Below are 23,918 nucleotides of genomic sequence, written 5' to 3' on the forward strand. Positions count from 1 at the left end.
AACCCTTTCAAGTTTCACAACATCTTTCCTTTAGCAGGGAGACCAGAATTGAATGCACTATTCCAAACGTAGCCAACGTCCTGTACAGCTGCAACATGACATCTAAGCTCCTGTAGGAGAAAGTGAGGACTGCAGATGCTGGAGATCAGAGCTGAAAATGTGTTGCTGGAAAATCATAGCAGGTCAGGCAGCATCCAAGGAACAGGAAATTCGACATTTTGGGCATTCCTGATGAAGGGCTTATGCCCGAAACATCGAATTTCCTGTTCCTTGGATGCTGCCTGACCTGCTGTGCTTTTCCAGCAACACATTTGCAGCATCCAAGCTCCTATACTCAATGAATTTCACATCCCTGCCCACTTGCGACTCCACTTTCAAGGAACTATGTATCTGCACCCTTAGGTCCCTTTGTTCAGCAACGCTCCCCAGGGCCCTACCATTAAGTGTATAAGTCCTACTCTGAAAGTGGAGTCTTTCCAAAATGCAGCACCTCATAGTTATCTAAATTCAGCTCCAACTGCCACTACTTGGCCCATTGGCCCATCTGATCGAGTTCCTCTGAGATAATCTTCTTCACTGTCCACCACACCGCCTATTTTGGTGATGGACAATAAATGCTGGCCTAGCCAGTGATGCCTCCATCCTTTGATGAATTTTTAAACAAGCTGACAGATTGTAGGGATGTAACACGTGGAACTCACTTTGAGTGACAAAATAGTCACAAATACTGATGGCAATACCTCATTCTGAGAACCTCTGAATGGCTTGGTTCATATCTTCTCCAAATAACAGGCCTGACAAACAAATACCTACGGTACATACGCAGCTAATAAAGCCCCTGTTTGAGCTTGGTGCTTCCCTAACTGAACTTAGAATCAAAGAAACCATGCAGTGTGATAGCAGGCCATTCAGACCATTTGGTCCATACTGACCCTCCTAAGAGCATCCCACCTCTCTACTCTATCCCTGTAACCTTGCATTTCCCATGGCTAATCTACCTAACCTACACATTCCTGGAGACTATGGGCAATTTAGCATGGCCCATCCACTTGACCTGCACATCTTTTGGACTGTGGGGGGGGGGAAACCCATGCAGATATGAGGAGAACGTGCAAACTCCATATTGGACAGTCTCCCGAAGGTGGAATCAAACCCGGGTCCCTGGCGCTGTGAGGTACCGAACCACTGACCCTCATGCGACACAGATTTTACGCCATCTTGGTGCTTGTGAGTGTTGTTTTGGGGATGATTAGATTAGATTCCCTACAGTGTGGAAACAGGCCCTTCAGCCCAACCAGTCCACACTGACCCTCTGAAGAGTAACCCATCTAGACCCATTCCCCTCTGACTAATGCACCTCACACTAGAGGCAATTTAGCATGGCCAATTCACCTGGCCTGCACACTGGGAGGAAACCGGAGCACCCAGAGGAAACCCACGCAGACACGGTGAGAATGTGCAAACTCCGCACAGTCACCCGAGGCTGGAATTGAACCTGCGTCCCTGGTGCTGTGAGGCAGCAGTGCTAACCACTGAGCCACTGTGCCATGTGGATGAATTGTTGAGTTCTTCCAGAGACAGCGAGATGACTGTCATGTCTTTGAGGAAAAGAATGGGAAAAGGAGGACTGGCATTCCTCCAGCCAGTGCTCGGTGCACCTGGTTGTGGCCAAGAGATCATGTGATATCTGAAGGCCACCTTCTGGATTAGTGGTGCTGGAAGAGCACAGCAGTTCAGGCAGCATCCAAGGAGCAGCGAATTTGGATGCTGCCTGAACTGCTGTGCTTTTCCAGCACCACTAATCCAGAATCTGGTTTCCAGCATCTGCTGTCATTGTTTTTACCTCTGAAGGCCACCTCACAGCTGGCCCAATCGGAAGTAAGATTCAGGTTAGGTGTGGCTGGGATTTCCTCCTCACCCTTTGTCTTGCCCCTTTTCCTGCACAAACAGCACCACACCCTCCAAAATCCAAATTTCTGTGTGAGAGAACGTTGGGCGATATGCCTCCTGGCTTTAATATTTCTGATCACTGAGGAGCCCTTAGTTACATGACAGCCTGGAGTGGTCACGTCTTGTTCTTCCACTCCTGCTGATCACAGAACAATTCCGGAGAGATTTCCATTCAGCTGGAAAAGAGAACACAGTTGGGTCAGCAACCTCCAATGTTGACCCAAATTTTCCGATGGCCAGATAGTCACTCCTCTCGAATCCCACCTGCAGCTGACTCCATGGAAATTCCCAGGAAATTACGTTTTACAATAAGACAGGAAGAAATAGAAGCAAGAGTAGGCCATTCAGCCCCTTGAATCTGCACCGCTATTCAATATTCCCCTGTGCCTGGAATTCCTCTAAGGTGAGAGAATTTGGACAGTAGCCAGGAAAAGCCTGCTTCCATAGGCACCCTCTAACTGAGGAACGGGCATATGCAATTTAGGTATAAACCTGACTCTCTTTCAAGTGAAGCGATAGACTCATTGTCCTGTGTTGTGGAAATCTGGAATTCTGTCCCACCACCCCTCGAGAACAAAAGCTGTTGAGTTTGGGAATCAGTTGTAGATTTCCCAACTGTGATCGAGAGATTTGTCCACTGTGCGATGTGGAACCCAGGCTGGGTAAACAGAGTTAAGGTACAGATCAGATGAGGTCTCATTCATAGTGGAGAACAGGATTGGTTAGGATGGGGGGCGGGGGCGGGGGCGTTCAAGTGACCAATTCCTCAGCTTCTCTTTGTCTGATACAGTGCCTGTACATAGTCAGGCAATAGATTTTTTTCTGTCAAAAAAAACCCCAGACCTCAACTTAAAACCCAGACAGATTCAAAGTGGGACCTCACACCCAAAGTGCATTATCAAACTGAAGATATGTCCCCTTGTACATTGATACAACCTTCAATTATCTAGGGACAAAGACTTGAAAGGAATCTGGATTTTGCATTTTAATCAACAGTCTACCTCCTAACTGATTAAAGGATTCAACAAGGATGGCTAGTTTTAAAGTTTTTATCCTTTTCGCTTATAAATGAGTGCAGCATGGTGCCTCAATATCTAGCACCACTGCCTCACAGTGTTAGGGATCCGGGGTCAATTCACATTCTCCCTGTGTCTGCGTGAGTTTCCTCCAGGTGCTCCAGTTTCCTCCCACAGTCCAAAGATGTGCAGGTTAGGTGACCTGGCCACGGCACATTGCCCGTAGTGTCGAGGGATGCGTAGGTTAGGTGTGTTAGTCAGGGGTAAATATAAGGTAGGGGGAATAGGTCTGGTGGCTCTTTGGAGGGTGGTGTGGACTTCTTAGGCCAAAGGGCCTGTTTCCAAACTGCAGGGATTCTAATGTAAAAAAAATGTGTCTTATACCTCCCCATCATATCAGGCCTGAGGAAGCAGCTGAACAATTTCAAATAAACCCATTGGACTATGACCTGGTGTTGTTTGATTTTTGACCTTGTCTACCCCAGTCCAACTCCAACATCTCCACACCACATACAAACTAAGACAGACAACTGTTCAAGCAATCTAGTGTTGCTGGAACTTTCTCTTACTGTACGGGACAGCGAGGTAGATTACAGAAGAATTTTCGAGTTACATTGTGAGGTGCCAAATAAAACTCTTTGAACTATCGCTCAGGTAGAAACTACATTCTTTTTAGTATCCGTGAGGGGGAGTAATTGGTACTAGAAAGTATTTCCCTTAGGCTTAATGCCACCCTCCCCAATTCAATGGGAAATCACTGTCAGAATATACAGAGAGAGGAGGTTTGTCTGCAGGAGCAGTGAACACCTGTGATGGTAAACTGAAATATTTCTGTTGGCACGTGGCCCATTCAACATGCCTGTGTGGGAATCCAGGTGTCCTTATGACAATAGAATATGGTCTGTGTCTGGCTAGTCTGGAGCAGCAGGTGACGCTACTGCTGTCAGATGAACACACAAAGCAGCCCACTTGATCAAATACCTTCATCCCTCTGTCACTAACACACCCTGGCTGTGTGTACCATGCATCGCAACACCTCGCTGAACTTCACAAATCTGTGACCACTGACCACCTCAAAGGGCAGGGGATGCAGATACACAGGAACACCCACCCCATGCAAGTTCCCCTCCACTCACCATCCTGACTTAGAAATATATTGCTGTTCCTTCACTGTCGCTGGATCAAAATTTCTTCTTTGAATTCATTCGTGGGATGTCACTAGCAAGGGCAGAATTTGTTGTCCATCTTTCATTGCCCTTGAACTGAGTGTGGCTTGCTGGGCTCTTCCAAAAGACATTGGTTAACAAATGTGATTTTACAACATCGTGACAATTTGAATTCCACATTTTACAAATTGAATTCAGACCTCGCAAGCTGCCCCCGATGGGATTCGAACCCATTTCGCAGGAAACTTACCTGGGCTCCTGGATTAATGTTTGAGTGACAATGTCACTATACTAGTGCCTTCTCTCAAAAATCATGGAATTTCCTTTCTGACAACCCTCCAAGTGTTCCGACACTATGAGTGGTTTGAGAAGGTTGATCACCAGCACCTCCTCCAGGACAGTTAGAGAATGGCATAACAAACAGGAGCTTGGTTTCTAGGGAGGCCTGGAACTGGAATCGACACCAGGCTGCCACGTCTACATTAGCTCTTGACAAGAGAAACTCCAATATTCCCACTCTCCCTTCCTTCTCCCCACATCCCCGCCAATCCTTTCTCTTCAGATAATTATCTGATTCCTGTCCAAAGCCGTGATTGGAGCTGTCCTCCCTCTTCCCACATTCTCAGGCAGTGAGCTTGTCAACATTAACCAAAGATTTCCAACGTATAAACATTTTACCTCATGTCACCTTTGCTTCCTTTGGCAATCTCCTTAAATCTGTGTGTTCTTCTGCTTCCGGGTCCTTCCACAAAATGGGAACAGTTTCACAATATCCCAGATCCAACCCTCCAACTCGGCACTGCCCTCTTGAATTGTCCTACCTGTCCATCTTCCTTCACACCTATCCACTCCACCCTCTGCTCTGACCTATCATCTTCACCCACACCCACCTTCTTCAACTGATGGTGTTCCCAGCTATCTTCCCCCTAGCTCTACCCCTCTCCTATTTATCTCTCCGCTCCCTTGGGCCCCCACCCTCACTTCCTGACAAAGGCTGTTCAGATGCTGCCTGACCTGCTGTGCTTTTCCAGCACCACAGCCTCGACTACTGTTGAGAGCCCATTATGGTGTCAGAGCGGATAGGTCCCTACACATCTCTCCTCCCTGCATTACTCAGGGCCGAGGGTTATAGAGTCCTCACCTGGCACCCTCTCAGCTGTTCCTGCCACCTCCACCATCTCCACAGAAAGGTAGCATGAAATTCCACCCAATCAATTCAACTTCACAACTTCTACAACTTGCATTGGCCAGGATTCGAACTCCTGATTGGAAACAAAGAACTGTGGAGGTCAGAAACAAAAGCAGAAATTCCTGGAGAAACTCGGGCAGCATCTACAGAGAGAGAGAGAGGTCAGAGTTAACGTTTCGGGTTCGTTGCCGCTTCATCAGGACTGAAGGCACTGCCTGAGTTTCGCCAGCAATTTTGCTTTTTGTTTTGACCTCCCGACGAGAGGTTGCTAACATGAGAAGTTTCAACTCTGTTTCTGTTCTGATCGATGCTGCCTGACCTGCTGAATGCTTCCAGCAGTTTGTGCTTTTATAGCCAATGGATGTGAGGCTGGAAAAGCACGGCAGGTCAGAGCATCCGAGGAGCAGGAAAGTCGGGCCGAAACGTTGACTCTTCTGCTCCTCGGATGCTGTCTGACCTGCCATGTTTTTCCAGCCTCACATCCGTTGACTCTGACATCCAGTATCTGCAGTCCTTCCAGTCTCCTAGTCTATGCTTTTATCTCAGGTTTCCAGCATCTGCGGTCTTTTCTGTTTTGAACCTGTGAACTCTGGGTTGCTAGTCCATCAATACAAACACTGAGCAAAGAGCACATTGATTTAATGAACTACTGTAAGTCCAACTCTCTCTCTTTCTCTGCAGGAGATGAAGGTGTTCCAAATAATGGGAATGGTTTAGTGGATAATCTTATGCCATCGCCTCAGAATGAAATCAGTTCATTGGAATTGCCTCCTAAGAGGACTGTTGACCCAGTCCAGGTGAAGAGCCTTGAGACCAAGCCCAGTTTAGCCGCCTTCGAACTGCAGCTCAGTCCTGCCGAGAAGTTACCCAATGGTAGTTCTGCGAGCCAAGAGATCAATGGACCAAGCCAAAGGCAATGCCCACAACCTGCAGCCGCACCGCCATCCCCGGCAAAGGAACCACCGCCTGTAGCTGCCAAACCCAGGCTGTAAGTACAGCAGTTTACTCAATCTCATCTCAGCCCTCCTTAGTTTTCAACAGAGGGTCATTGGTTTGGTGCTATCAGGGGAAAAGTTTGCTTCAGTCATGTTTTAATGTTAAAGCACATTTGGAGCACGGAGCACAACAGGTTTGACAGACTGACATCCATATGTTGAATTGCAAAAGACTTTCAGATACTTACAAGGGTTTTATGTCCAGTTTATAATTTAGCAGGTTCTCATCCTTCTCTTCTGAACACTTTCTGATTTGATTTGATTTATTATTGTCACGTACTTAGGTACAGTGTAAAGTTTTGTTTTGCTTGTAGTATAGATGGATCATTTCACACAAAGCGCATGAGGGTAATAGAACAGAACAAGGAATACAATGTTATAGCTGCAGAGAAAGTGCACAAAGGGCGAGATCAACATTAAGTTTAACGTTCGAGAGAGCTATTCAGCGATCTAATAACAGCAGGGACGAAGCTGATCTTGAATGTTTTGGTACATGTGTTTAAGCTTTTGTATCTTTTGCCTGGCAGAAGAGGTTGGAAGAGATTATAACCAGTGTGGGAGGGTTTATTGATAAAGTTGGCTACCTTCCCAAGTCATGAGAAAGATAGTTGGAGTCAGTTGATGGAAGGTTGGTCTGGGCTGTGTCCACAACTCTTGGTAGTTTCTAACAGTCCTGGGCAGAGCAGTTGCCATACCAAGCCGAGATGCATCCGGACAGACTGCCTTGTGTGGTGCATCTAGTAAGAGTCATTGTGGACATTCTGAATTTCCTTAGCCTCCTAAGGAAGTAGAGGCGTTGTTGTGTTTTCTTGACATTTGCGTCAGGTGGGTGGACCAGGACCAGGACCATCACCACCTCAGCACTATTGATACAGACAGTGGCGTGGCCTCCACTCTGCTTCCTGAAGTCAATGAGAGGCTCTTCAGTTTTGCTGACATTGAGGGAGGGATTGTTACCTTTACACCACGCCACTAAGCACTCTATCTCTTCCCTGTATTCTGTCACACCATTGTTTGAGATCCAGCCTCTAACAGTGGTGTCTTCAATTAACCGGTAGATTGAGTTAGGACGAAATGTGGCCACACAATCATGAGTGTACAGGGAGGACTGTGAGGGGCTGAGTACACAGGGAGGCCCCTGCATTGAGGGTTTTGGGAGGGGTGGTGCTGTTGCCTGTCCTCACTGCTTGCAGTCTGTGGGTCAGGAAATCAGTGATCCAGTGGCAGAGGATGGAGTAGAGACCTGAGTCTCAGAGTTTGGAGATTAGTTTGGTTGGGTTTTATAGTGTTGAAGGTGGAGCTGTGCATTGATCAAGAATTTGTTTCCATTTGTTGAACAGATCAAAAGATGAGGCCATGAATACAAAATAATGACAAGTAAATCCAGGAGGGAATTTTGCAGAAACCTCTATGCCCAAAGAGTGATGAGAATGTGGAATGTGGTAGCATGAACATCAGTTGAGACTAATAACAAATGTAGGTGCATTTAAGGGGGAAGTAGATGTGAGAGAGAGAGAGAGATAGCAGATGATGCCAATGGGAGGAGACGAGGGGACTTGAGCACGGGTTAAACTCTGACATGGAGCAGATGGGTCAGCTGAGCTGTTGATTCTATGCTTGCAATCTTCAGTCTTGAGGCTGGACTGGGAGAAGATTTGGGAATAGGAACATTGGGTCATCTTGCCAAAGTATTCCCACCTTTCTGCAATCATACCAGGTCAGTACAGTAGTGGCTATCCCTCTACTGGGAACGGGTAGACAATTAGGCCTAATGAGATTATGGCAAAGAGTTCATTAAATAAGTTACACCATTAATGTGTAAGATTAAGTGACTAAATCGAGGTTAAGATTAACTTGAAAGACCAGAGATGGTTCCTTTAGGTTTCTTTGGTCTGTCAGATTTACTGTAGGTCATCCCATTGGTGTCTGGCTGTAGCAGACTGTTGACTTACAGGACAATGTCTTGTTCTATGGTGTACAATTAGGCTGTCATTTTGTTTCAACATGTAGGATGTTTGCACATGCCACCAGGAAAGGGCTGAAGGGTTTGTTCAGCTCAACACCAATAAAGCCAAGTTAATTAGCGTAGCATTTCAATCATTTTATTAATCCTGTCCCATCAACATGATCTAGCTCATTAATTGTTCTACATGAATTACCTGCGTGTCAGCTAACAACTTGAGCCACTCCCCCGCTCTAAAATAGTTGCGGTGGATGGCATTTGTTCAAACTGAAGTGATTGGTATGTTCATTTGGCAGGCTAGCAGAAAGCTGCATTGAGTGACTGAATTCATGTGTGAGGGTGGGTGTGCATGTGTACTCACGCTTAAATGTAACCGTCTGTGTGGGTGCGTGCAAGTCTGTGTGTGTTCCTGCACCAGTCACTGTGTATGTGTCTGTACATTCCCCTCCCACAGAGATACAGTATACTGGACACCTGTCGTAGCATACAAACACTTAATGTTACCTCTACTTCAAAGGATGTTTAGCCCATTTAAAACAAATAATTTTAAAGGTGGTTAGCACTGCTGCCTCACAGCGCCAGAGACCCAGGTTCAATTCCCGCCTCAGGCGACTGACTGTGTGGAGTTTGCACATTCTCCCTGTGTCTGCGTAGGTTTCCTCCAGGTGCTCCAATCTCCTCCCACAATCCAACAATGTGCAGGTTAGGTGAATTGGCCATGCTAAATTGCCCGTAGTGTTAGGGGCAGGGTAAATGTAAGGGAATGAGTCTGGATGGGTTGCGCTTCAGTGGGTCAGTGTGGACTTGTTGGGCCGAAGGGCCTGTTTCCACACTGTAAGTAATCTAATCTAATCTAATTTAAAATTCAGGGGATGTGGGGTTTTGCAGGCCTACTTGACCTGCTCTGGACTATTTGATACAGGGAGAAGTTCCAGGATTTTGACCTAACAACACTGAAGGAACAGTGATACATTTCCAAATCAAGGTGTGAGTGACCTGGAGGGGAAATGCTGTGTCTGTTGCCTGCGTCCTTTTAGATGGAAGTGGTCACGGGTCTGTAAGGTGCTGTCTGAAGAGCTTTGATGAATTTCTGCAGTGCATCTTGTAGAGAGTGCCCACTGCTGCTACTGAGCATCGACAGTGGAGGGAGTGGACGCTTGTGGATCTGGTGCCAATCAAGTGGGCTGCTTTGTCCTGGATGGTGTCAAGCTTCGTGAGTGTTGTTGGAGCTGCACCCATCCAGGCAAGTGGAGAGTACTCCATCACACTCCTGATTATGTCGTGTAGATGTGGGACTCTGTTAGGGAAGACAGCATTCCCAGCCTCTGAACTGCTGTTGTAGCCAGATATTGCATACACAGCTAGTCCAGTTCAGTGTCTGGGCGAAAGTGAGGACTGCAGTTGCTGGAGATTAGAGTCAAGAGTGTGGTGCTGGAAAAACAAAGCGGGTCAGGCAGCATCCGAGGAGCAGGAAAAGCGACATTCAGGCAAAAGCCCTTTGTCAGGAATGAATCCTGATTGTGAATATTTCTGTTCAAATCCTAAGGAGTGTAAAAATGCCTCAATACTTGAACAGTCTGGAAATCCTTCCCTGAGACTTAAGCTGCTGGAAATCCAGCATCCAGTATCTTCCTTTCTTACGTATCTCTTGAATACAGTGTAAATAGAAATCGGACAGCAGACTGATGTTTATCAGATATGGTGTTTAATTCTGGCAGGGCCGGATGCTCAAGGGCTGTTTAAACATGTGCGTAAGTCCGAGTCACAAATGATAAGGTTTCAATACTCAGCCCAAACCACTGAGGATGGTGCAAACCTGAAATAAATAAAGCACGCCAACAAATAGAGAAACCTGGGAGGTCTTGCAGCATTTCTGAAGAGAGAAGGAGAGTGAACATTTTGAGTCCTATCCAACTTTTGTTCAGAACAGGAGTTCAGTAATGTGCAATAGGAACTACTGCACCTTTCAAAGCCTGTGGCCCTCTCGGAGTCTCTTTACATCTATCAGAGTAAAGTTAATGCCATACACTTTTGTCAATTTTTTAGAATGTCATGCATGTGACAACCAGTTTGTGGACAACTCCATGTTGTAGTTTGCCATGTCACTGCGTTTCCCTCAAAGCCTTGGGCCTCAGGGCTTTGTAACCCAACCAGAATAAACCATCTGTATTTAATCCTTTCGCCCAGCTGAGGTAAACCCTACTGTTTATATCTGGTCTTGTTTTGGCACCATTGCCCACTATGTTCTGCACTTTAGCCACAATTGAGGTCATTGGGAGGGGAACGCAGAGGAGGGGAGTCACTGTAGGGTGGGGAGTTGGGAAACAGAGGGGGAAGGTGCCATTAGGGATTGTGTGCAGATGTGTAGACTCGTACCCACCTCTACCACTGCAAGCAATGGCTTGTCAGGTCTTTAACAAAGGAAACCATGTCTCTGATTGAATAACGTAATGATACAGATTAAAATATGTTAATGGGCCATGCATTCCAAATCCTAATTAGTTGTTGCATTAAAACTTGTTTTTTGCTCATGCCCTCTCTGATGCTTTTGTCCCCTGTGGTCGTTCAGTTAGCAGAAACTATGTCTTCACTTTTAAACTATCTAAACTTGCATGATACTTTTATCAAATCTTCTCTTCGCATTCTCTGCTCATAAGCAGACAACTCCATCATTTTTATTAAATCTTTCACAGGATGTGGCCGTTGTTGACTGGGCCTGTATTTATTATTCAACCATTTAACTGCTTTTGATAAGGGTGGCTTTGAACAGCCTTCTTAAACCTCATAGAGTCCTTGTGATGTTGGGGCACCCACAATGCCATTAGGGAGGGAGTTTCAGGATTTTGACCCAGTGATACTGAAGGGACGGTGATATATTTCGAATTCAGGATGGTGAGTGTCTTGGAGAGGAACTTGCAGGTGGTGGGTGTTCCTCTGTATCTGTTGCCCATGTCCTTCTAGATGGAAGTGGTTTGGAAGGTGCTGTCCGAGGGGCCTTAGCAAACTGCTGCATTTTGTAGGTGTTACACACTGCTGTTACTGAATGTTAGTGGTGGCGGGAGTGAATGTTAAAGATGATGTATGTGGGGGCCTGTCAAACGGACTGCTTTCCCCCGGATGGTTCCTTCACCCTCCTGACTGTGCCTTGTGAAGGGTGAACAGGAGGTGAGTTATTCCAAGCTAAGTGACTCCAAAGAAGTCTTATCACTTTCTGTGAATAACATCAAACTGCAGATGCTGAATATTTGAAGTGAGCACTCAGAATGCTGGAGAAGTATTAAAGGAGAGAAAAGAGGAGCCGGAGTAGGCCATTCAGCCCTTTGAGCCTGTTTCGCCATTCAATATGATCGTGGCTGATCATCCAACTTAGTCCTTGTTCCCATTTTCTCCCCAGCCCCTTTAGCCCTCAGAACTATGTCTAACTCCTTAAAAACACTCAATGTTTTGGCCTCAACTACTTTCTGTGGCAGCGAATTCCACAGACTCACCACTGTCTAGGAGAAGAAATTTCTCCTTGTCTTAGTACAAAATGGTCTCCCCTTTATCCTTAGACTGTGACCCCTGGTTCTGAATTCCCCAGTCACCAGAACATTGACAGCATCTGTGGAGAGAGAAGCAGGGTCAACGTTTCAAGTCCGATGTGACTCCAGACTGTCAAAGTTCCTCTCTCTCCCCACAGATGCTGTCAGACCTGCTGAGTTTCTCCAACATTCTCTGTTTTGGGCCAGTTTAAAGGGTTGACTAGTTTTCAGGCCACTCATAGCCTGCAGGATATTGATCAGAGGCCCTGGGATTGCTTGGAGGTGACCAGGCAAGGTGAAAGAATTATTAAGAAGGCTCATATGTTTATAAATAAAAAATAAAACCAAAAGGGAGTGATGCTATACCTCGACAAATCATTGATCAGAATATATTTGGAATATTGTGTACAGTTCTGGTTGCCCCATTTCAGGAAGGATGTGGAAGCATTGGAAAAGGCGCAGAGGAGATTTACCAGGATGTTGCCTGGTCTGGAGGAAAGGTCTTATGAGGAAAGGCTGAGAGACTTGAACCTGTTCTCATTGGCAAGAAAAAGGCCAGGAGAGGATTTGATAGAGACATACAAGATGATCAGAGGATTAGATAGGGTAAACAGTGAAAGTCTTCTTCCTAGGCTGATGATGTCAGTGTGTATGAGAGGGCATAACTACAAACTGAGGGGTGATAGATTTAAGACAGGTGTCAGAGGCAGGTTCTTTATGCAAAGAGTGGTAAGGGCGTGGAATGCTCTACCTGCTAATGTAGTCAACTCAGCTTCATTAGGGAGATTGAAACAATCCTTGGATAAACACATGGATGATGATGGGATAGTGTAGGGGGACGAGCTGAGAATAGTTCACAGGTCAGCACAGCATTGAGGGCCGAAGGGCCTGTTCTGCGCTGTATCATTCTGTGTTCTATGTTCTAAAGCCCTGGAGACAGTGCAAAGGAGATTTACTAGAATGATACCAAGGATGAGAGATTTTAGATACAGGGAAGGATGTAAGAAATGGGTCTCATTCTCCTTATAGGAGAGAAGATTAAGAGGTGACCCCACTGAGGTGCTGAAAATTATGAACAATATTCTATATCCACTAGTGGGTATGTCAGTAACGAGGAGTCACAATTTCAAGCTGTTCAGCAGGAGAGCTCGGAAGGTGATGAGGAGTAACTTCTTCACTCTGAAAGTTGTTAGGATTTGGAATGCACAGTCTGGGAGAGTGGTGGAGGAAGATTCCACTGGAGGTTTCAAAGAAGATTGATAGGGACATACAGTGTGGAAACAGACCTTTGACCCAACTCATCCATGCCAACCTGATATCTTACATTAGTCTAGTCCCATTTGCCAGCACCTGGCCCATATCCCCCTTCCTATTCATATACCCATCCAGATGCCTTTTAAACGTTATAATCATACCAGCCTCCACCACTTCCTCTGGCAGCTCAGTCCATACACGTTCCACTCTCTGTGTGAAAAAGTTGCCCCTTTTAAATCTTTTGCCTCTCACCTTCAAACTATGCCCTCTAGTTTTGGACTCCCCACCACTATTTGGTTGATAGTGATGAAGGGCTACAGAGTTAGGGCTGGAGAGTGGGACTGGCTAGGCAGCTGTTTCCAGAGCTTGTACACACCCAATGGGTTGAATGGCCTCCTATACCGTATATTCTTGATTCTAACACAACTGAATGTCAAGAGATGATCTCTCTTAGTTTCTCCAGTTTGTCCAAGTACTAGATTGGTCAGAGTATTGAGTACAGGAGTTGGGAGGTCATGTTGCAGGAAGTTAGGCCATTTTTGGAATATTGCGTGTAATTATTGGTCCCCTTCCTATCAGAAGGATGTTATGAAACTTGAAAGGGCTTAGAAAAGATTTACAAGGATGTTGTCAGGGTTGGAGGATTTGAGCTATTTATAGCAAAAATTTGCAGTGTGATGTAACTGAAATTATACATTGAAAAATTTATTGTCTATACTGCAAATCTTTGCTATAAATTCTGTGTTATGATCGAGCTCTCCACAATCACCTGATGAAGGAGCGTCGCTCCGAAAGCTAGTGTGCTTCCAATTAAACCTGTTGGACTATAACCTGGTGTTGTGTGATTTTTAACTTTGATTGATGGCGTACTCATAGATGTGAGAGGATTAGCACACCCAGGCCAAGGGATCCATTTCCAAACTTACAAAACAAACTCCAGCTGCAGTATAAAGACAAATGGTGCCCTGTGCTACTGGCCCACCTACAATTCGCTTCAAACTAGAGCCACGTGCAAGTCCCTTGGGCAGGGTGAGCAACCTTCCAGGATTTTACAGGACCACCTTATATTAGAGATAGTTGTCCTATGTGCTGAGTTGTTTGGTTTTGGGATGTCCATTGCCATGTCTTTTCTAATGGTTGATATTTGTAGTTATGTAGTACGCACCTGTGTTCTCAGAAACTCAGAAAGATAGGAAGTCGGAGCAGGATTCTGGGCAGCTGACCTTCCAGAGCTCCCACAGTCCCACAAACCCATGGGCAGCCGCTACACACGCCAGCCCTCGCATTCTGTTTGTTTGGCTCCCATGCCTAAGTGTCCATTAACTTTCTCCTGCGGGTATTGGTCACACTGCCTAAAACTGAGTCAGCTACAAGATCAAAGAGACCTAGCAGTGCAGAGTCACAAATAGACAGGATAGTGAAGAAGGCGTTTGGAACACTTGCTTTTATTGGTGAGTGCATTGAGTGTAGGAGTTGGGATGGAATGTTGCGACTGTACAGGACATTAGTTGGGCCACTTTTGGAAAACTGCGTTCAATTTCTGGTCTCCCTGCTACAGAAAAGATGTTGTGAAATTTGGAAGTTTCAGACAAGATTTACAAAGAGGTTGCCAGGGTTGGAGTGTTTGAGTGATAGAGAGAGGCTAAATAGACTGGGGCTGTTTTCCCTGGAGCGTCAGAGGTTGAGGGGTGACCTTATAGGGGTTTATAAAATCATGAGGGTCATGGATAGGGTAAGTAGACAAAGTCCTTTCTCCGGGATAGGGGAGTCCAGAACTAGAGGGCATAGGTTTAGGGTGAGAGGGGAAAGATAGAAAAGGAACCTAAGGGGCAATGTTTTCACGCAGTGGGTGGTACGTGTATGGAATGAGCTGCCAGAGGGAGTGATGGAGGCTGGTACAATTACAATATTTAAAAGGCATCTGGATGGATATATGAATAGAAAGGGTTTAGAGGGATATGAGTCAAAAGGGATTAGGTTAGTTTAGGAGATCTGGTCAGTATGGGCGAGTTGGACCAAAGGGTTTGTTCCCGTCCTGTCCAACTCTATGGCTCCATGACACAGTACCTTTAAAACTGTTTTCCCAATGTAAGCAACTTAAAACTAGGCCCATTACTCAAACATCTCAAAACTCAGTTATTTGCCTGTGTGCAAATATCTGAGTACTCAGTACTTTTGGCATTGATAGCCAGCTTAGTGCCGACAGTCTGTGGTTTTTGATTCACTCTGTGAAGAACCTGTCAAACCCCTCTGTACTTCCTGCCTGGCTCTCCAAATGAAGTTTATACTGACCTTTCCAAACACTTGAGCTGTGTCAGTGTAGTTCATGGTATTTCTGTGAAGGCCAGTCAAGCACACAGGCACAGTCAAACACACACACACTTGTATTGCGAGAACTTGCGTTGATATAGCGCCTTTTACATTGTTTACCTCCCCAGCAGCATGACCAATCAAAATTTCACACTGATCCAAATAAAGTGATATTAGGACAGGTGATCAAAAGGAGCAAGATAAGAGGCTTAGGAATGCAATCCTGGAATTTGCTGAATACCACAAGATGTAGGAGCAGGAAATAGGCCATTCAACACAATGAGTTTAGTCCATCATTTAGTGAGGTCACGGCAGATCTGATAGTACGCAACTCCACTTTCCTGCCTTTTCCTCATAACCTTCGATTCCTTTCCTGATTAAAAATCTGTCCATCTCAGCCTTGAATAAACTTAATGACCCAGGAATGAAAGGAGATGTTAAGATACAGGCTGCAGTCTCATTGTTACTGGGGAAAGTCATGATCTGTCTGCACAGGAATATAACTGCAGATTGGTATGGATTGGGTGACATGTTGTAGACCAACAATTTGTCTTGAGAAAGCTCCTTCAAAGTGAAGGCTGAGAAATAAAAACTAAAGGCAGAAGGTAGGGGCGGCAAGGTGGCTCAGTGGTTAGCACTGCTGCCTCACAGCACCAGGGACCCAGGTTCAATTCCAGCCTCGGGCTACTCTCTGTATGGAGTTTGCACATTCTCCCCATGTCTGCGTGGGTTTCCTCCGGGTGCTCCGGTTTCCTCCCACAGTCCAAAGATGTGCAGGTTAGGTGAATTGGCCATGCTAAATTGCCCATAGTGCTCAGGGATGTGTAGGTTAGGTGCATTAGTCGGGGAAATGTAGAGTAATAGGGTAGGAGAATAGGTTTGGGTGGGATACTGTTGGGGCGGCACGGTGGTTCAGTGATTAGCACTGCTACCTCACAGCACCAGGGACCCGGGTTCAATTCCAGCCTCGGGTGACTGTCTTTGTGGAGTTTGCACATTCTCCCTGTGTCTGCGTGGGTTTCCTCCAGTTTCCTCTTACAGTCCAAAGATGTGCAGGTTAGGTGAATTGGACATGCTAAATTGTCCGTAGAGTTAGGTGTATTAGTTAGGGGAAATGGGCCTGGGTGGGTGTGGACGAGTTGGGCCAAAGGACCTGTTTCCACACTGTAGGGAATCTAATCTAATCCTAAAACATTGCTTCCGAGGTCTTGAGCAGGGTTCAGTGTGGCTGGCTTCACAGACAGAAGAATTATATGACTCAAAAAGCAGTACAGACGGCCTGAATGCACAGAATGCTGCCAGTGAGAAGTGTAGGTCACAACATCAGCTTCCCATTGACACTGGGTGTGCACACCTTGCTATGACACGGACAGGATGAGCTTCCCATTGGCGCTGGGTGTGCACACCTTGCTATGACATGGACAGGATGAGCTTCCCATTGGTGCTGGGTGTCTCCATCCAGCCCAAGGTTAGTGAACCCTGATGTGTCACAACAGACACTGTTCCCATCATCCCCTTTCACATAGGGTCGGGTGCAGTGGGACAGAGGGCTTTTAGATTCTGAGAATGCAAAGGTTCTTTCACCAACTGCACATTTTCTGTAGCAGTAGAAATCAATGCCCTTATATACAAAGGCAAGAATTCAGAACAGAGGAAGGACACTCAGCTCCTTGAGCCTGCCTTGGTTGGTCTGATAATTCCACATTCCTGACCACACTCAATACTCTCTCACCCTCTTGTTTATTAACATCTGCTCCCTCCACCACCAACGCTCAGTAGCAGCAGTGTATACTATCTACAAGATGCGCTGCAGAAATTCACCAAGGCTCCTTAAGAGAGCACCTTCCATCTAGACAGGCAGCACATACATTAGAACACTATCACCTGCAGGGCTCCCTCCAAGCCACTCACCATCCTGACTTGGAGATATATCGCTGTTCCTTCAGTGTCACTGGCTCAAAATCCAGGAATTCCCTCCCCAAGGCCGTTGTGGGTCAACCCACAGCAGGTGGACTTCAAGAAAGCAACTCACTACCACCTTCTCAAGGACAACTAGGAACGGGCAATAAATGCTGTCCAAGACAGCGTGCCTTGAATGATTTTTTAAAAATCTTTCTACCTCTGCCTTAGAAAGGTAGAAGGACTTTGTTTCTACTGTGTTTCGAGGACGAGAGTTCGAAAGACACACAGTTCTCTGTCAGAAAAGGATTTTCCTCAGGTCCATCTGATGTGGGCAAGTTCTGACTTTTACCAAGTAACCCCTGGTTCTAGATTACCCAAATGTCCCTTTCTTGCAGTGAGGACCCCTCAGGGCCTTTTGTGATTCAATCCTATTGCCTGTTACTCTTGTAAACACCAGCAGTTACAGTCTTAGTCTGTCCTATCTTACCTCATGCCCATTCCAAGTAGTAATCCAATAAATCTTCGCTGAACTGTTTACACCCTTTCTTAAATCAGGAGACTGCCACTGCACAAACTACCTCAAATACAGCCTCATCAGTGTATAGCTGAAGCAGATCCTCCATTCTTTTGTATTCAACTCTGCCACAATAAATTGGACCGTCTATTAGCTTTGGCATTGTGGGTCAAAATCCTGGAATTCCCTCTGTAAGAGCATTGTGGTTGGTTCCTGAACCACATGGAGTGGTTCAAGAACACAATTTCCTCACGGACGCTACATTCTATACGTGATATTCTTTTTTTAAAAGACAAACTTGCAGCTTGATTATAGTAAAATGTTTCAAGGCACTTCAGAGCATCAAACAAACATTGACACTGAGCCAAGTGTGGAGATATTAAGATGGATGACCAAATGTTCATCCGTAAAGGGTTAGCTGTGCAGGAACGTCTTCAAAGAGGAGTGCTGACTGGATGGGGCTTAGGGAAGGACTTGGGCTTGAAACAGCTTAAGTGACTAAAATCAGAGGGATACATAAGAGCCCAGAAATGAGGATACACAAGGGCCATGCCTATGGAACATTGTCCTTCGAATGTAACCCGGAAGTGCTAGCAATCTTCACAGGATTTTGTATGAGTCTGGATCACACCGGGAGCACTGCATTGTACCATCTTTCGAAGGAAACATTAACACGTGGCCCTATCTGTCATTTCTTTGAAGCCGGTAACAATGATCCACTTGTGCCTTACACAATGGAGCTCCCTTCTCCTAGCTTCCTGGTCAAAGTCCCATCTTCAACAAACAGTGTCAATAATCCAGATCAACTGGACCTTGGTCTTATTCACTGCCAGTGGGACCTTGACATAAACTTGCGCAGTTATTAATTGATAACAAGCTGCTTTTGTACTTCCCAGGGATTTGCAAAATGGTCTCAAGGTTCAGGTTCTCTTTCCAATTGCGAAAGGTATAATTTCTCCCCCTCAACTACAAATAATTTCCCCATCTCAACAACAAACAATTACCCCCTCACAATCATAAACGATTACCCCGTCACAACCACAAACAATTACCCCCTCTCAACAACAAACAATATCTCCTCTCAACAATAAACAATTGCCCCCTGTCAACAACAATTTCTCCTCTCAACAATGACCAGGAAAAAACTTTGAGACTGAAGCCACACCACAATAGAAGCTCTACCCCTCCTGAAGCTATACAGATATATTTCTTAGTAAGAGGTCCCAGGAAATGACAGTATGTGTGCCAGATGTCATAGCAGGACAGAGAGCTGTGGTTAGTTGCTGGCTTCTGTGAAAAGCAGTTTGCCTAAACCTTAGTTCCTTACTGTTCCCAGTGTTTGCTGCAGACACGTGGTGAGTCATGCAGACTCTCCAAGTCAGCTGTATAAACAAACACTTAGTCACTAAAAGCAGGCTAAATTCATGTGCTTTGCTTCCCGAGGTGAACTTTGCAGCTAATCGCTGTAAATGTTGCATCCAACCATCCTTTGTGTAAATTTTAGCTCAGTTTGATCGATCCAGGGGCTGATAACCATCTGGAATCTCCGCACTCTGCAAGTTGAGGCCTTGAGTGGATTCTTGAGTGGAGTTCACTGGCAGTCCTGCCTTCAGCTGCTGGCGCCAACTTATTAGAATGCCCTCCTGAAAATAGCTTAAACTCTGTCCACCTTTCCTGCACTCAAAACCTAACCTTTTAACCAATCACCTCTCCTTACCTTCTCTTTATGTGATTTAGTGTCAAAATTAGATTGATAGCGTTCCAGGGAAGCACTCTGGGTCATTTCCTTTCTTGTTAAAAATGCCTCTTCCCTCCCCACTCTCAATCTGCCCCCTCCAACGCTCCCATTCCCATCTCTCCACCCGTCCCCACCTTGATCCCAATCTCTCCCCCAATTCCAACTGCGTGTGTGTGTGTGTGTGTGTGTGTGTGTGTGTCCGCGCCTCCACCAACAACCCCTCCCCCCATCACATCTAAGTGCGTGCAGGTCCAATTCAAAATGGTGCCCGGTGCATGTGCATTGGTGTCTACAAACCAGTCGAGATAGATTCCCGATCGGATGGGGAATCATGGTTGCTGGGGAGAAGGCAGGACTGTGGAGATGAGGATTGAGGGATGATCCATGATCCTATCGAAAGATGGAACAGGCTTGATGGGCCGAGCGGCCTACTCCTGTTCCTATTTCTTTCTTTCTAACTTAATACCAAGTGCTAGCTCCGCCCATGTACACAGTTTGAGAGGATGATCGAAGCAGATTAAAGAGTAACTCTTACACGTGTTGTAATGACAGCCACTACCAGCTGGTGCTTAGAGAGGTTTGGTACCACCTTCGTTACTCATTGGCATGGTCTTGAGGCCATACTCCGGTGTGGAATCGAGGGGAATCAGCAGGACGTCTTAATGAGAAGATGTAGATCCTTGATGGACAAAATGACCTACTCCTGCCCCTACTTCTGATGGTTTTATAAAGAAAGGCACTCACACCGAGAGAAAATCTGCCTCCCACATTTTGCTAATCTGCCTCCCACATTTTCCACACAGCCGAATGGGAAACGGGTGAAGCGTGTTGGCAGGCTTGTTTGCAGTTCCTCCAAATCTGTTTCTCTCTGAAGCCATGGCTGAAGGAGTGCCATTTTGTCCCACTTACAGATGGGCTGTTAGAAGCAAGGACTCATGTCCATGAGGCACAATGGCTCATTGGTTAGCACTGCAGCCTCACAGCACCAGGGACCCGGATTGGATTCCAGCCTCAGGCAACCGTCTGTGTGGAACCTGCATTATTCTCTGCATGGGTCTGCATGGGTTTCTGCTGGGTGCTCCGGTTTCCTCCCGCAGTCCAAGGATATATAAGTTGGGGCGGATTGACCATGCTAAATTACCCCATAGTGTGCAGACTAGGTGGGTTAACTATGCTAGGACTGGTAGTGGCTGTCATTACAACATGTGTAAGAGTTACTCTTTAATCTGGTTCGATCATCCTCTCAGGCCGTGTACATGGGCAGGAGCTAGCTCACCGGTATTAAGTTAGAAAGAAAGACTAGGTGGGTTACAGGGATAGGGTGGGATATTCTTCAGAGGACTGGTGTAGACTCAATGGTCTCTATCTGCACTGTAGGGATTCTATGGTTCTATTCAATGTTAAAGATGCTACAGGCACTATATTCTAAAAGAGGAGGGAATATTTCCCTAAATCACTCATAAACAGATGATCTGGTGACTGCTCAGGAGTTGCTGTATGTAAATTGGCTGCATTTCTTGCATTCCTCCATACGTAATTGCCTGTCTGATGCTATGGTGGTATCTGGAGGTTTGAGTCATAGAAACCCTACAGTGTAGAAACAGGTCCTTCAGCACAACAAGTCCACACCAACCCTCTGAAGAGTATCCCACCCAGACCCATTCCCCTCCTACTCTACATTACCCCTGACTAATGCACCTAATCTGCACATCCCTGAACACTACAGTCAACTTAGCATGGCCAATTCACTTAACCTGCACATCTTTGGAGTATGGGAGGAAACCGGAGCACCCAGAAGATACCCATGCAGACGTGGGAAGAATATGTAAACTCTACACAGACAATTGCCTGAGGATGGAATCGAACCCAGGTCCCCGGTGCTGTGAGGCAGCAGTGCTATCCACTGAGCCACCGTGCCTCCCACGACTGTAGGTTAGGAATGTACTTTCAGTGGAAGTGGAGGGCGGAGCTGGCGCTCAGCAATTGTTCCTCCCTCAGGGTCACACCTTTGTCTTATGTCTGGTTTTTCCTGAGGTCTGAAGGACAGCGATGTCAGGGTCAGATGGGAATCCCTGGAGCCCATGCTTACCAGGAGCCAGATTGTGGGAGGCAGATGTCCCACAGGTGGCACCAGTGGGCTTACCAATGTATTGAGGACACCAGGCCACATTGCAGTGCTGCCCCTTGAAGAGTTTCACTGTGCCCCTCTGCCCCAGGTGGGTGTTTATTTGACACTGTTGACCATTGTGGCCTGCCTAACCACATTCTGGCCTACCTTGGGAGAACCTCCAGGGAGACATCCTGATTGGTACTTACCCTCCCAGCTCTGTGTTCACTATTCCAGGGTAGGCCGAGAAAACTCCGACTGTGATGTGGGACATTGAGCCTACCTGGAATTTTCTATAATTCATTCTTCTTTGGGAGAGTATTTTGCGGGAGTCGGGATGACAGGTTGTCTTTTGTTTGTCCCCACTCTTGACAGATAAAGTCACCATAACCTTAACCAGTCTGACCTCTTTTAGAGTCATAGAGTCATATAGCACAGAAACAGGCACTTCGGTCCAACCAGTCCATGCCAACAATAATCCCTAACTAATCTAGTCCCACCTTCCTGCTCTTTCCCCATATCCCTCCAAACCTTTCCAATTCATGTATCCATCCAAATGCCTTTTAAACGTTGTAATTGTACCTGCACCCACAGCTTCCTCTGGAATGCATTCCACAGAAGAGTAAAAACATTGCCTCTTATGTCTTTTCTTAATTTCTCTGCTCCTATCTTTAAAATGTGCCCCCTAGTCCCCTAGTTGGGGAAATGACAACTCCCATCAACTCTATCTACATCTTTCATTATTTTATAAACTTTATCAGGTCACCTCTCAGTCTCCTACACTCAAGTGAAAAAGTCCCGGCCTATCCAGCCTTTCTTTGTAACATAAACCTTACCTACCTGGCAACATTTTGGTAAATCTCTTCTGAACTCTCTCTAGCTTGATCATATCCTTCCTATAACAGGGCAACCAGAACTGAACACTGTATTCCAGAAGAGCCCTCAACATAACAGGGTGAAAGTGAGGACTGCAGATGCTGAAGATCAGAGTCAAGATTATAGTGGTGTTGGAAAAGTACAGCAGGTCAGGCAGCATCCGAGGAACAGAAGTGATGAAAGGCTGAAACATCGATTTTCCTGCTCTTCGGATGCTGCCTGACCTGCTGTGCTTTTCCAGCACCACTCTAATCTTAACCCCAACATAACATCCCAACTCCTACACTGAAAGGACTGAGCAATGCAGCTGAGTGTGCCAAATGCCTTTTTAACCACCCTGTCTATATATGATGCAATCTTTAAAGAATTACGTACCTGCACCCAATGGTCCCTTTGTTCTACAACACTTCCCATTACTCATTACATTCTCATTAGAGTGTGTGTGTGAGAGAGAGAGAGATGATTAGTGGTTTAGCCTGAGCATCACCACACCTCAGGAGAGGTTGAGAAGATGGGACTTTCATGTTGGCATCTGTCCATGCAGGAATTGAATGCATAAGATTGATATCACTCACTAGCTGTCCAACCAAGGTAAACCCACCCCAACCTCAGCAATCCATCATGTCTGACCCCTGTTAATCATAGAATTGTGGAATCCTTTCAGTGTGGAAGCAGGCTAATTGGCCCATCGAGTCTGCACCGCTCCTCTGAAGAGTATCCCACCCAGACCCTCCATCCTACCCTATCCCTGTAATCCTGCATGGCCAATCCACCTAACCTACATATCTTTGGACTGTGGGAGGAAATCCGCACAGACATGGGGAGAATGTGAAAACTCCACAGAGAAAGTCGCTTGAGGGTGGAATCGAACCTGGACCCCTGGCGTTATGAGGCAGCATGTTGTGGATGAAGCCTAACCATTTTTCTGAAACTGCAGTTCTTGGTTTCCTTCACACCGAAGGGGCAGCTGTTGTTCACAGTCCCTCAGCTCGGACCTGATGTTTACTTCCTACACGGGGTATGGGTGTTGCTGCCAAGGCCAGTTACAGCAACTTGTGAGACCACTTGCAGAGGGTCACTGCCCTTCTATGAAGGGCATTAGTGAACATTAGCACAAGCAGAGCTAGTTTCATGCTCACCAACTGTCAATTCTAGATTTATTTATTGAAATTAAATCCTACCAGATACTGTGATGGGATCTAAACCCCAGTTTCCAGAGCAGATTCTCCAGACCACTCAACCAGCCACATTCCTGAAATAACTCTACTGAGGCCAATCTCCCATCACCAAGGCACTCTTTATTTACACATGAACTGTCCCTGACTTTAGACCTGCCTTCTCCCAGAATGTCAGTATCTCTGACATTCTCCTTTTTATTTGTCAGCCAGAGCTCCCTGATTGGGGCTGGTAATGTGGT

The 23,918-nt window shown here is 46.1% G+C and overlaps 1 protein-coding gene across 1 annotated transcript in view; it reads left to right on the plus strand.

The window, feature by feature from the left end:
- Window positions 1-23,918, plus strand: part of palld (palladin, cytoskeletal associated protein) — a 243,012-nt gene that overhangs the window by 39,701 nt on the left and 179,393 nt on the right. Inside the window, exon 7 of the mRNA XM_060834813.1 lies at window positions 6,003-6,309. Coding sequence (XP_060690796.1) covers window positions 6,003-6,309 — 307 coding nt within the window. The remainder of the gene's footprint in view (window positions 1-6,002; window positions 6,310-23,918) is intronic.

This window comes from Hemiscyllium ocellatum, chromosome 2 (assembly GCF_020745735.1).
Source record: "Hemiscyllium ocellatum isolate sHemOce1 chromosome 2, sHemOce1.pat.X.cur, whole genome shotgun sequence".
In the NCBI taxonomy this organism is placed as follows: domain Eukaryota; kingdom Metazoa; phylum Chordata; class Chondrichthyes; order Orectolobiformes; family Hemiscylliidae; genus Hemiscyllium; species Hemiscyllium ocellatum.